The sequence below is a fragment of the Anguilla anguilla genome, chromosome 10, assembly GCF_013347855.1.
Source record: "Anguilla anguilla isolate fAngAng1 chromosome 10, fAngAng1.pri, whole genome shotgun sequence".
Classification (NCBI taxonomy): Eukaryota; Metazoa; Chordata; class Actinopteri; order Anguilliformes; family Anguillidae; genus Anguilla; species Anguilla anguilla.
In genome coordinates, this window is record NC_049210.1 from 9343904 (window position 1) to 9357654 (window position 13751).

Here is a 13751-nt window from a genome sequence, read left to right on the forward strand (position 1 = left end):
GAGATAGATAGGACAGATAATGGCGTGAAGATAAGCAAAAAATGTGATCAGTTTGATAGATATGCAAAGTAAATAAGACCAGCAGTTGGATTCCTCTGAAGGCACATTAGTGTCAAACCTTATTAAAAATGCTTGGTCCTCTTCAGAGTGAAAACCATTGTCCCTTTAAGCGGTGCCTTTTTTAATATGCAGCTTGAAAGAGGCAAAAAAAAAAAAAAAACAATTATGATCTTCAAAGCCTGATAAGGAAATTAAAATTTGAGGGGTTGGGAGTTTCTTGTGCAAATGAAGTTCATTTGCTTTATGTTTGAAATCCTTCTGTCAGTGTGAGATTCGGATTGAATTGTGCTAATTGTAGCAAGTCTGACCCGGTAAGAGGACTTTAAAAGGTGTTTTGCAATGACGGTCGGTGCATGAAGAAGCACTGGCTGTGATAAACAGCACAGCTTGTCTGCGGTTGTATTGATTGGCCTCACACAATGGAAGGGATTTAATCTGTTAAAATGTTTGGAGAAAAACACTTCAAATAAGGTTTTACCCCAAATGTAAAGGTTTCTAAACGATTGTGACCTGCATGTTTTTTTTTGCCATCCGTTGCATTGCCTGGCCCTTTCCTGACTGGAATACGTTGTGTCCTTCAGTGCCCACACGGACGAGGGCTGTGAAATACTACTGGGGCCAGAGGTCACGTACGGCCCCCCAGGGCTCAGCCTGTCCTGTCCCGTCGCCATGACGATAGCCCACTGCGCCGAGGTGAACGGGGAAAACTGGAACATCCGACTCAAGAGGAAAAGGCATGATAACAAGTGGGAGGTAAGAGTCACGCCAGCCCCCCCATGACTTCCACCTTCGCCAAGGCCAAACCTGCGTGTCCGCCCCACTCACAGGGCCGGGTTTCCGGAGTCAAACCTTCGGGGGGAATTGTATAGCTGTAACACAAGTGTTTTCCACAAATGGACTGGGGAATTCTTTCTTCTGCTGCGTCCACTCCACTCATAGGGCCGGGTTTCCGGAGTCAAACCTTCGAGGGGAATTGTATAACTGTGACCCGCGAATGTTTTCCACAAAAGGACTGGGGAATTCTTTCTTCTGCTATGTCCACCCCATTCATAGGGCCGGGCTTCCGGAGTCAAACCTTCGAGGGGAATTTTATAGCTGTGACACGTGAGTGTTTTCCACAAATGGACTGGGGAGTTCTTTCTTCTGCTGTGTCCTGTTTGTTACGGCCCATCCCAGCTGTTTGTTTGTACCTGAACTGCATTGTAATGTAGCTGTCCTGACACTGGATCAAGTGACATGTATCCATCTCCTGGGCCATCGCTCCTGTCTGGAGACAGTGTCTTTATGAACATTGTTTTGGTTGTGTCACCTGTGCTGAACCCCACAAGCTCAGGGCGGCTCAGGAGGGGGAGTGGGGGGGTGGGGGTGATTGGTGGCTGACAGAGGGGGGACATATCTAATCCCACCACGCTGAGGGGGATAACACTACAGGGGGGTGGGGTGATGGGTAGCGTAGGGTCTGAGGGAAGCGTACTGACTCCGTTAGTGGGAGAAAAAAAAAACGCTCTGCGTGGAAGCAAGAATGACACACAGCTGGTGTCAGTCAGAAGGGGGTAACGACAGAGCGAGAGAGGCCCTCAGACATCGGAGGTATCGATCCGGCAGTGTCTGGACAGACAAGCCGGAATGGGGGCCCGACAAAAGGCAATCAGGGGAAGAATTATGGGAATGGCTTCCCTCCAGCCTAAGCCCTTCAGCCCAGAAGTCCCTGTAAGTGTCTGAAACGCTGGTTATTCAGAGGACGCTTAACAGAAGGACAACTTGAGTCAGAGCTCAGGCTGGCTGTCCAGAGGAAATTGAATGAATACGGTATTGATGCCTCAGATCGGAGGTCTCTGACTGATTTAGAAGCGTCTACTGTCTAGACTTCTGCTTGTAGCGTAACTACTAAGCGGCTCTCGGGCTCTTAAGTCACGTTCAATAAAAGTATTACCTTGGCTGCCAAATGCTATCACTTTCCCATTTGCGGCGTTTAGCTCTACCCTTCAGCACTGCGAACTGAAAGCGAACGCGCGGCTGAACTGCCATGCGGGAGCCGAATCTACGTTAGATATCGTTCCGCAAGTACCGAGAAACGCGACGTAGCAGAGTCGGTGTCGCTCAACGTCGTGTCCGTCTCCCACGGTCGTTCTTAGAGGTCATGGCCGCCACTCAGAAGAGGTGGCGGGATTTTTTTCCCCCTCCTCAGGCCGCTCTGTTGTATGTCCCGGATAATCTTGTTACAAGCAATTGAGCTGCAGCGCAGGTTCGGGGTAAGGTAATTATACCTGGAGTGCAGCGGTCTGTCCGTGTAGCACTAGTTTACCGCGGGCAAAGAGGCAGAAGGGAGTCTGTGGCTCGCGCTCCTATCTGGTTTAAATGCATCAGCTCTGCCCCCGCCACATATAAACGCAGCATTACTGGACCCCCCGGTTCATTTCTCTCTCTAATCTCTCCCCATAATCTCTCCGAGCGCCGCCTTGGTCCGTAAACCCTGCGAGCTCTGCTGGGACCAGTCGATAAAAGATTTCTTTTCCTTTTAAACCTGTGTTTTTCCAAGCGAATCTTTGTCAATTATACAAGAGGTGGTAGTGTCTCAGACCATAAGCAAATAAAAAGGCGGGGTTGGGGAGGGATGGACAAAGACCAATAGGAGTCAGTGTATTTTAGCCACTTACTGTATCTGCCTCTGTGTTTGCCTGAGCCCCATAAAGTCGTTTATGCCGGGCCTACTTTTAAGTGCACAATATCCAAACTTTTTGACACAGCTGACATTTGCACAAGAACCTATTTGCCCCAAACAGAAAGCACGCCACAAAAGAACCATCAAGCATGAGTCACCACTGAATGCCGACGGCCCTGATGTCTCTTCCGGGCACCTGCTATGAAAAGCCAGCATGACTCCTGAAGGCAGTTTGAAATGACAAGCCCTTTCGGAGAGACAAAGGCGGAGGGGAGGACAACAGGCCAGTTTTCCTCAGAATAAAACCAAAAAATGAGAGAGCACATTACCATTTAAAGAAATTAAGTACCATGTTTTTTTTTTTTGCCACAGATTGTCTGGCCAGTCTTTTGACTCTGTTCGCTAACGTCAGCCGCTAGAGTGCAGAACAGAAGCTAAATCTGTCATGTCCCCCGTGTTAATCAGTCTGATGCTGCCACTTGGTTCCAAATGAGGTGTCCCAGTTTTGCATCTCATTAGCTCAGTGAGACAGAGCCACATGGACTTCATCCTGGTATATGACAGGGTCTCTACCTTCAGTTGTTCTTTAATCATTTTTAGGCACCATCTTTCAGAACATTACACTGGTGTGCATTATTCATTCCTTAATAGGCCACTGAGCCCAAGCAGACACACAAGGTATTATCCATATCCATTATTTTACTGTGGATGTTTGGCTAGAGAAGAGTGTGTTACCTTGTATAGGTATGATACCATGTATAATATCTCTTATGGGATTCAAGCCAATAACCTCCCAAATGCAGCCCTGTTTCCTTCAGCACACACAAATAAATGCCTCTCTTTTTTACCGAACAGGTATGACCATTACATTACAATGTCTAGTAACATGCTCACTTTTGTTGAACAATATTGGCTCCTATTCTGACATTCAGACACCTTTCAGTCCACTTCAGCCTGTGTGGCTGTTTTGCAGGAAGTGATGTCGGTGGAGGACGAGACGACTTCCTGTTACTGCCTGATGGACTCTCACAGCTGCCACCTGCTGCTGGACCAGCCCGGCTCGTACGCCCTGGTGGGCGAGCCCCTCACAGAGGTGGCCGTCAAGAGGCTGAAGCTGGCCGCGTTCGGCAGCATGGGCGCCAGTTTCATGGAGTACAGCCTCAGGGTGTACTGCGTGGATGACACGCCCCATGCTTTCCAGGTGAGCAACGATGAGAGGCCCTGCACCGCACACCTTCTGATCAATCACCTGCTGATTCCCTGGCTGGGAGAAGGCTTCTTTGCACCTTATGGTATTTGTTGTCAACCCATCCAAACCCGTAGTCTTAGTTTTGAGAGTGTGCGCTGTCCAGTCGACCATCCATTTTGTAGGTTGTGCTCCAGTCGGCTGGGTTTGCGGTTAGCTTTTCCAGGCACAGCGGTTCAGGAGACAGAGTCCTTAGCCACTGGGCACTTTTTGTAGGTGGAGCTCATAACTGCAGATGGGAGGAAATGAAGCCCCCCCTTAAAAGAAGCCTTGAGAGCAGCATTTATGCTTTATGTGTGTGTACATGTTTGCATGTCTTGTGGGGTGATGATTTGACATCTATGTTTTATAACAATTTTTTTTGTTCTAAAACATAGATGTCAAATCATCACCCCACAAGAACCGAACACAGTTCAGTAGATATGCTGATATATTGTAATATTATGCTGGCAGTTTTCTGGGCATGCATGTTCTTTTGATTGAGATGAATAAAGTTGATTAATTGAGCTGTTCGGAGGTGCTTGGAACACTGTGTGAAAGTGTTTGTGGTGTATAGAGGCCAGGGCTGAGACAGAGTGAGCTCCCTTACTGGGTAAATTGAAATTCCAAGACCTTGATGGCATATAAAGGTTTGAAGCGGCTCTGTTTCCTTGGATTAAGCAGCGGCTCAGTTGAAAATGTCTCGCTCTCTCTGGTGTTGTTTTTGCATGCCCAGCTGGTGGGTTTGTGCTGAGGAAAGCACTCTGCGTTCCCCGTGTGTGAACTGGCTGCCAATGATCTCTCTCCGCCTCTCTCTCCAACACCATGGCCTTTCTGTGCCATTCACAACAGCATTTTATCTCTGACTTCTGCACATACATATATACACACACACACACACACACATTCACACACACACACTTACATGCACATAATTCTATTGGATTGTATTAATGTTGGCCAATAAAGGTACTGTAACAACAAAGATGTCTTAATTCTGTCACAATGACATACGTTAATTTAAAAAAAATGTACATTTGTTCATGGATATGCTGAGCCTGCATGAGTCACCTCACAAGGCTCTAAGGGCATCCGCAAAATAAATCAATAATGATGATCGTAATCGCTGCCGATGCCTCTTTGTTGTTTGACGGCTTTTAAACTTGAAGGGAGGCTGTCTGTTGAGGGGTTGTCATGTGCGCTGAAGGACAGTAGCGGCAGCCCAGTGACATCTGAGATAGCAGCATGTAGCATAGCACTAGCGGAAAAGTGTTGAGCAGAAAGAACACTATGAGCGCAATGGCAGACGCCGCGAGATCCGCCCAGCGGGTTATCTGTCGCCTTTGTTCTCTGTGATGCAGATGACAGTTACACATCCACACCCACACACACACACACACACACACACGCACACACACATACACAAGCACACATGCACGCACGCACACACACCCACACACATGCACGCACACACGCACGTACACGCACACAATCACACACACACACACACACGCCCACACACACACACACACACACACACACATACTCATGCACGCACACACACACCCACACACATGCACGCACACGCACACACCCACACACATGCACGCACACGCACACACACACTTCCTCCTGCGCCTCTTTTGTGATTGAGATGGCAAAGAAAAGCAAGCTGTTGCATTTAAACCTCCCAGAGGAGCACAGAGCGTGATGATATACCTGAGGCCTTTCATCAATATAAATTCAATGTGGGGGACGGGTGGATGGGTGCATTTTTTTCTGAAGCTTTCAGCCCCATGCATGTGCGTCTAACGCAGTAGATTGAAACTGCAATCTATTGTGTAATGGTTCCTAATTTAATACTTGAGAGAGGCCATGGTTTTATTCGTTGTTGGGATTTTTTCCTTCTCCTCTTATCTTACGCAGATTAAGATGGATAGGTGTCTAATGCAATACAGTCAATGTTTGTGATGTTTTTCTATTGTGTCCTTGCAATTTCATCTCCTCGCATCAACTGCCCCGTCCAATCCCGAAAACAAAAGCCGGTATCATTTGTTATTCGGCCAGGCAATCAAGCCCCGCCCGCGCAAACCTTTGGAATCGATGTGGGTGCGTCCATTTTGAACCTCTCTCTCTTCCTTTCGCAGGAGGTGGTGGCCACAGAGACAGGCAAGGGTGGGCAGCTGCTTGAAGAGCCAAAAACCCTGCTCTTCAAAGGAACCACCTTCAGCCTACAGGTGTCAATCCAGGACGTCCCGCAGTTTTTGTGGAACATCAAGCCCTTCACCACCTGTCAGGTAGTGGATAGAACCTCCTCTATGTTTCTGTACAGACTAGCACCTCTGCTTTTGTACTGTCTAATAAGAAGAATTTTTGCGCAAAGGTCAGTCCACATACCAACTATTATAATTATTATTTTTTTTTACTGTGCTGAGCTCCAGTGATTTAATGAGGCCGGGGAGTGGTGATTTCAACCGTGCAGTAAAACACAAGGAGTGTCTCTCATAATTCTCCTGGCAATATTTCATTATTTTAATTGACAGAACAGGGCTAGTGGATATTAGCCTCTCCTCCGATCCTCCTGACTGTGGATAGACAATGGGGTTTAACAGGGCCAGGCTGATTCAACAAAAGAAGGCTCCGATTTCTCTCAGACACAGTCGCACAAAAAAGCCACATCTAAATATTAGCCTTCCTTGTTTCTAAGACGTGTGTCAGTATTGGCCGTAAAAACAAAACAAAACAAAAAATTGAACGGGCCACAATGTTATCAGTCTCTGTCCACTGTGGCCCGGTATTTATTAGCAACCCACATATCTCGTCGGTGGAGGGAGAAGGGGGGGGCAAGGAAGGTGGCCAGAGAGCTGCCTTATTTATAAGGATCCTTGAAAGGAGATGGGCCTTTCAGAAAGCACTCCCAGAGTAATGGCTGCTGCCCGCTCCATGCATCAAGTCAGCTTTCAGCCCTAAAGAGCACCTTGCTACCCGTGTCCATAATTTTCCCAACAGCTCCATTATCTGTGGCATCTGATTCGGGTGTGGGGGGCAGGATCAAAGCCACGGGGTTAAGTCCCCCGCCGGCACTCCCGGCGGGGCCTTTTCCCACCCCGGGCGTCCCTCCGTCCTCCACCGCGTCCTTCGCCCGGTCGCGTTCGCACAGGGAGAGAACTGCGAGGAAACGAGGTCAAGGGCGGACTCAAGGACCGGACTCCTCCAGATGTGCGGGCGGCGGAAATTAATTATACATCAAAGGCGGTCGCCTCGCCTCTCCCCCTCCCCCCCGTCAGCCACGCGAAGGCCGAGCCTGCAGGCGACTTCCATTACTGGAATTAACTGGGATTTGGGATGTTTTTCGAGGGCCTCTTGAAGGCACTGCTCAAAAGTTAAATGAATCTTGAGGAGAGGTAGATTGCGGTGCCATGTGTCATGGTGGGCGAAGATGCTCTCATCTTCTCCCGGGTGCATTACAACTTCAAAGGCCCGACACCGCTTCTGTGTACGTGCGTGTGTGTGTGTATATGTGTATGTGTGCGTGCGCGTATGGGCGTGTGTGTGCGTGTGTGTATATACTCTGTGTGTGTGTGTGTGTGTGCGTGTGTGCATGCTATACAACAAGCGTGCCTCATATCTAGGACAGAGAGAGCATTATCCTGACAGAAAGGCTTAAGAGTCTCTGGCTGGCTCATACAGGCTTGCTGTCTGCTCCTCTCTCTTAGGAATTCTCCTTCTCCCAAGTGTGGTGCAGCAATCAGCAGCCTCTGCACTGTGCCTTCACCCTGGAGAGATACAGCCCCGCCACCACCCAGCTCTCCTGCAAGATCAGCGTGCGGCAGGTCAAAGGTCACGAGCAGATCCTCCAGGTGTACACGTCCGTGGCGGAGGTGAAGCCTTTTGTGCATACAGTCTGCCGCGAAGGGCGTGCCCGTTTGTCTGTCTGTTTATCTGTGTGTGTCTGTCTGTGCGCGTGTGTGTGCGTGTGTATAAGAGCATCGGTGAATCATTTTTCCTGTCACCTGACTCCTGCACTACTGAAAATTCCTGCTCTTTTTTCATTTGAGTTCCTTCCTCAAACAAGTTCTGTACCTTGACGCATGCATACAATATTGTTATTGTCGTCGCACTCTTAAGAGACTAAAGATGAATAAAGAATGAAATGAGCTGTTACGCTTTGTTATGTTAAGCTTTATTTGCTCACGCTGTGCCACACTGAGTGGGGCTGCAGTGGTGACCTCATCTTCCCCGTCTGTCTGCTTCCCTAGAGTGAAAAGGAGAGCATCCCATTCTTCACTCAGGCGGACTGCACTGTCACATCTCAGATGGGGCCCAAGGCCTTCAAAATCCCTTTCTCCATTCGCCAGAGGATCTGTGCCACCTTCGACACTGCCAACGCCAAGGGCAAAGACTGGCAGCTCTTAGCTCAGAAGCTTCACATCGAGAGGTCAGAGCCCAACTTCTAGTTTTGGTTTGGTTGTTTCCCAGGCAACTGCTTCGTTTAAAAAAAAAAAAAAAACACTCATTTCTTATTTTTTGGAAACCCCTCACTGCGAGGCACACTGCTGTATGAAAAAGCTGTGCGAGATTAATTTAGTTCCTATTCGCATGTGATACAAACAGCGTTGGTCAGCACTCAGTTAACTGTTTAGCAGTCAAGACTTAAGGAAACAGGAAATTGCTTATACATAAACATGCCCTCACCCCCTCAGTCAGCAATTTTGTGGCAGTAAGTGACTTCTTGAAATCCAGTCAAATTCAAAAGCGGCCCGTTCGAAAGCGTCATTAGCCTGTTTTTTTTTTTCTCCCCGTCGTTGTTGTGATTTTTGCTGAAAGCAATATGTTGAGGCTTCAGTTTCTCATTCGAGCAAAGGGGTGGTTAGTCAGTCTGCTGCAGTAAATTTCTCTTTGTCTGAGGAGGATATCGGAATCAGGGCTGTCATCTAAGGGAGGAAAAACACCCACTAACTATTAGATGGGATTGAAACGTGGCTCTGAAAGATAGCATTTTAAATCTGCGGGTGTAACCCAGACTCGTACTTACCTCGTATTTCAATCAGTCTAATAGCATTCGAAAATTCTAGGCGAAGGGGATTCCGCAGACCTGTAGATATGCTGTTTAATGGCTCCATTTTATCACGTTTGAGAGGGAAAATGTTACCTCCGTTCTACAGTCATGCGGTGCAGTGGACTGGTGGCTGTCTGAGCACCAGCTGCTTGCCTCACTCATTATGATAGTTCTAGGCTGTTGTTTTTGCTTTTGTTTTTCTCTTATGTTCCACTCCAGAATAAGACTCCAAATCTCTGGCTCAGCAGGAGGGGAAGCAATGAGAGCCTCTTTAATCTGGGTTAGCGCAGTGCCAAAGTTATCTCCCATCAACCCTCCCTGTTACTTATCCCTCCACGGCTATCACGTGCTGATAGGCCGCTTGGAGATACAGTGGAGATTTAATTATAGATCTGTAAAAACACAGAATGGGCGGTAGATTATGATTAATATGTTAAAAGTCCAGGGCTACTGCTCTCTTCGATTCATGTCTTTTCCCTGACCAATTCTACATTTTGGGAACTACTAGGATATTTTTACTGATCATTAACTGGTAGCACCCTTTGAGTGGGAAGCTAGCAAAACAGACAACAGTCTCTCTTTTTTTTCTGAATGCACATCTGATTCTCAGTTTAATCGTGACATGAAATTTATGATTCATACCATAGCCTTGTTAAGGTGTTTGAGAATTCTGTCACCCCTCTAGGTATTGAAGAGTGGCCTGTTCACTGAATCAGTTTATGCGTGTGCTGGAAAACAAGAAACGGTAATTTAGCGATTTGGGGGAATTTTTGAATCGTCTCAGACATTCTCATTTTGTGCAGACAGCAGGAGTATCTGAACCTTTATTGGGCTGATTTTAAATTAATTTACTTAGATCTGAGGACGCTTCAACTGCAGAATCGAAAAAGGAAGCACGTGCCATGTTGAGGTTATCGTTTTATTGTGGTGAAACACTGCCCTCCATTGGAAAACTTAGGAATAGCAGTTTTATTTAAGACGGACTTCAACATCATGTGACAAACCAAGGTATTTTCTGAGTATGAAATGGAAGAGATGCTATGTGTGCTATTTCTTAATTACCATGCACAGCTATGTCTACAGCTTCAATTTATATAGAAGGGCAACAGTATCTAAGGCAAAATAGTCAAAAGAACTGTGCAACAGTGGCATTGTTCAGATGTGAAATGCAGCATATTCTGAGCACTTCAGCATCTTTGACAGAACAATGCTCTTTGCTCTGGTAATCAATGGCTTATTGTGTGCTCCATGTGTCGACCTGCAGGAATCTGTCCTATTTTGCCAAGCAGCGGAGCCCTTCTGCAGTCATACTCAATCTGTGGGAGGCACAGCATCAGGACAACGGTGACCTGGACTCTCTAGCCAGTGCCCTGGAAGAAATTGGCAGGATCCACTCTAAAAGCCCCACAAAGAGCCCAGAGGAACCAAACTCAGACTTTGCATAAGAGAGGCCAGGATCACCCAGGAACTGATATGTCACTGGTACAGTGGGCACCCCAAGCTACACTTCAAACTGCTCACGGGACACACACTTCCTGCAATATCGTGGTCAATATCACTGATAAACCGGGGTCAGAAAACACGTCATGAGAAGCCTACTTATTTATGTACAAAATTTAAGAAAAGAATAATAAAAACTAATCAGTTTATTAGTGGCACATCAAAAGGAATAAGATGGCATGGTTGTGAAGGGGATGTAGTGCCACAGGGCAAAAGGAAGGGGGCGCTGTTAAGCAAACGCTGTGGACGCAAACCTCTTTTTTCTGTTGGACCCATTTCTTCTGGTCTCGCATTATCAAGCTGCCAGGACACTTCGCTCTGTGTGACGTAAATGTGTTTTCTTTTGTTTGCTTTTCCGCCCTGTTTTCTGTTATTTTTCAGTTCATTCTGAAGTGGAGTCGCACCACGTGAACACACTCTTAACCAAGAACAGAACCCGAATTTCCCTTTACGGATTCCTGTGGCTGTAGATATTGGGTCCTCTTGTTCGTTGCCATTTCCGTCCCTCACCAAGCCGCCCGTTTGTCACGAGGTCTGAGTTATACATTCAGCTAGCGTTTCCAACTGAACTCTCAAGATGCTGGTGCCATTTTAAAAATGGCTAGGTATGCACACTTTTGACTGAAATATGGGAAAGGCATCTCGCAGCAGCCCAACACTGTAAAGGCTAGCGGAGCAGTAATGTTTTTTTTTTGTTTGTTTTTTTTTTCCCAAGCAAAAGTACCCGAGTGCTTTTGCGGAAGGACTATTTTTGAAGGTGGAAACCCTAATGGAAGCCTGTTTATTTCAGACGGCGCTCCTTGGCGAGCTACTAGTCGCACACTTTAACGAGCGATATTGGGCTTAGAGCAACGCGACTGTCAGAAACCCCGGTCATGCGTAACGCTGTACCTCATAATCACATTTAAAAACATTAATATTTACCGTGGCAGTTCTTGAGATGTCCCGAGACGTCTCAGTCACTTCGGGCCCCTCCGTTGAAATCCTACGCACAACATCTGCATAAAATGCTTGAGGAAACGGTTGAGGCTTGTGTGCGGGGTGCTATGTTGTTCCACGAAAAGCACGATGACAGTGAGTGGCTGCAGCAATGCGCCGCTGACGTAGCTGCTCAGGCCTACTGCTGAAGCTAGCAGAGAGATAGCAACCGATGGGTTTAGAGTCTTTCATCAGACGCATTCAAACCCGGCGGATTAGGAAACGGCGTCGTGAATATCAGGTGCTACAAATGGATTAAGGTATATTTCCAGTTGTATTTCACTGGCAGAGGCCCTGCAACTATATAGTTTATAATAAAAGGTTACTTTAAACTACCTAGAAAATATAATGTTTCTACGTTTAGGCCTATGGCCTATCGGGGTACAAACAAGGAAAAATACCTCTCTGCAATCCGGTTTGACTAGCATCAGGCAATTGCAGCAATTTTTCAGACCATACCATCCCCATATTTTAAAAGTTAAAACAAAGAAAACTTTTACCTGATGCTGAAAAGTCTGCAATCGTTGGAGAAAGTCTACAGTCCACTCGTATTCGCGCTGGGGGGACGGAAACTGGCGGTCAGGACCAGATGTAATTAACGACAGCACAAAGCCAAAAAAGCAGTTTGACAGTCTCCGTAAAATGCTGCGGGGACCTGGCGGGGAAGTTAAACAAAGGAGCCGCCTAATTAATTACGTTTATTTGCGCCGGGTGTGCATGTGAGAGAGCGGCAAACAGAGTCAGGAGTTCCGGTGGCTTGCGTGATAGGCTAAGTTCTGAGAAAAAGTCGATAAATCCAGGAGACAGGCAGGCTTGATAGCGGTAATTCATTGCAAACTCAGCAAAGAACTCATTAGCGCTGATAGACGTTCCCCTATCGCGGTTTGCATTGTGAGAGCAGTTTCCACTCGTACTTCAGCAGTGAATGGTGGAACGTGGAAGATGGTCGGGGTTCGTTTTAGCCTCCTCTGATTCTAGTCGGCCAGTCGACCTAATTTTTATTCGGTGGGAAATTCATTCAGCCTTACCCACAGTGTTATGACATTCACAGTTACGCACATCCTTATAGCCTTGTTTATACATATGCTGCTCTATCAAGGCAGTGGTGTCCGAAAGACAGATTATGCGACTACTAATTTCTTTCTCTGACCGTGGATTATTTTACAGGTACATCCATAATGAATGCCTATTAGTCACACATTTCAGAGCACTAAGGAAAGTCCCTCTGATTAGCAAAACCTTTGATTTATATTGGCTTGCTGTATATCATATGCAGATGTGTTAACATCCATAATTATGAAAACTTGCCATTTTGCTTTGGTTATGTTTTTTTCATGATTCTGAAGCTGTGATTGTTTACACGATGAATACTGTTAGCCTAAATGTTTTGCTTATTTAAACTGACAATATGCATTGCTTGGCTCATTGTCTATCCCCCACTTATTTTGTTCCAAACTATAGGTTATGGAACAGTTCCAACAGTATGTGGTAAATGAGGTGCTGCAAAAGTAGGGTGCTGTATAAAAAAAAGAAAAGAAAAAAGAACCTAAAGGCTATAAAATATGGTGTGTGATTTGCTTTTGGAGTTCTTTTGTGTCTTTTGTAAAAGCCAGCTAAGTAATGGTATTTAAGAGGTTATATATCTATGATGTGTATCACTAGCTACTATCTCTAAATAAATATTATTTTGCAAAAGAAGAGCCATACCGATTTGAGTCAAATGTCATCCATTTGACAAGACGTTGCATATGGAATCATTTTGCATTCTTTACATTCATAGAATTATCATCTTCCAACCTGGAGTATTTCCTGTGTGTTTCTTTTCTCCGTTGCTGTTTTGCAGTGTACCTGAGATTACATCCCTTTGTTCAATGGTGCAGACAACCACAGTGCCACACAAACAGCAAGAAATCAAGTCGGAAGACATTTTCCAAACAGTTCTACTTACTGTTTATGTCGAACGCAACAAATTACATGTCTCTGTTCCTTGTCTTAAAACCTTTCTCTTTCAAAACGAAAGGTCTTTTCTGTTGAGAAGTGGTTCTCTGCCCTACCTGTGAACATGGTCTTTAAGTTCTAACAATATTACACTCTCGTTTCATGTCAGAATTTCACGCTGGCTGCTACGAAACCAATTGTCACAGTGGAAACGATGCTATAACATTTGTTCTTTATGACTTCATAGCAAACATAGATGTTACATTCTTTGTGGGAGTGATTTATATTTTAAAACACCGGTAATGCATTTGCAAAATATGAACCTAGAT

General features: G+C 46.1%; 1 protein-coding gene across 2 annotated transcripts in view; it reads left to right on the forward strand.

Annotated features, from left to right (window-relative positions):
• LOC118206860 (netrin receptor UNC5D-like) overlaps positions 1-13182 on the forward strand; it is a 169279-nt gene extending 156097 nt beyond the window's left edge. For both annotated transcript variants that reach the window (XM_035379995.1, XM_035379994.1), the window contains 6 exons: positions 642-813; positions 3696-3923; positions 6095-6244; positions 7664-7828; positions 8207-8385; positions 10271-13182. In XM_035379995.1, the coding sequence (XP_035235886.1) occupies positions 642-813; positions 3696-3923; positions 6095-6244; positions 7664-7828; positions 8207-8385; positions 10271-10451 (1075 nt within the window). In that variant the 3' untranslated portion in view covers positions 10452-13182. The remainder of the gene's footprint in view (positions 1-641; positions 814-3695; positions 3924-6094; positions 6245-7663; positions 7829-8206; positions 8386-10270) is intronic.
• Positions 13183-13751: the final 569 nt, after the last annotated feature.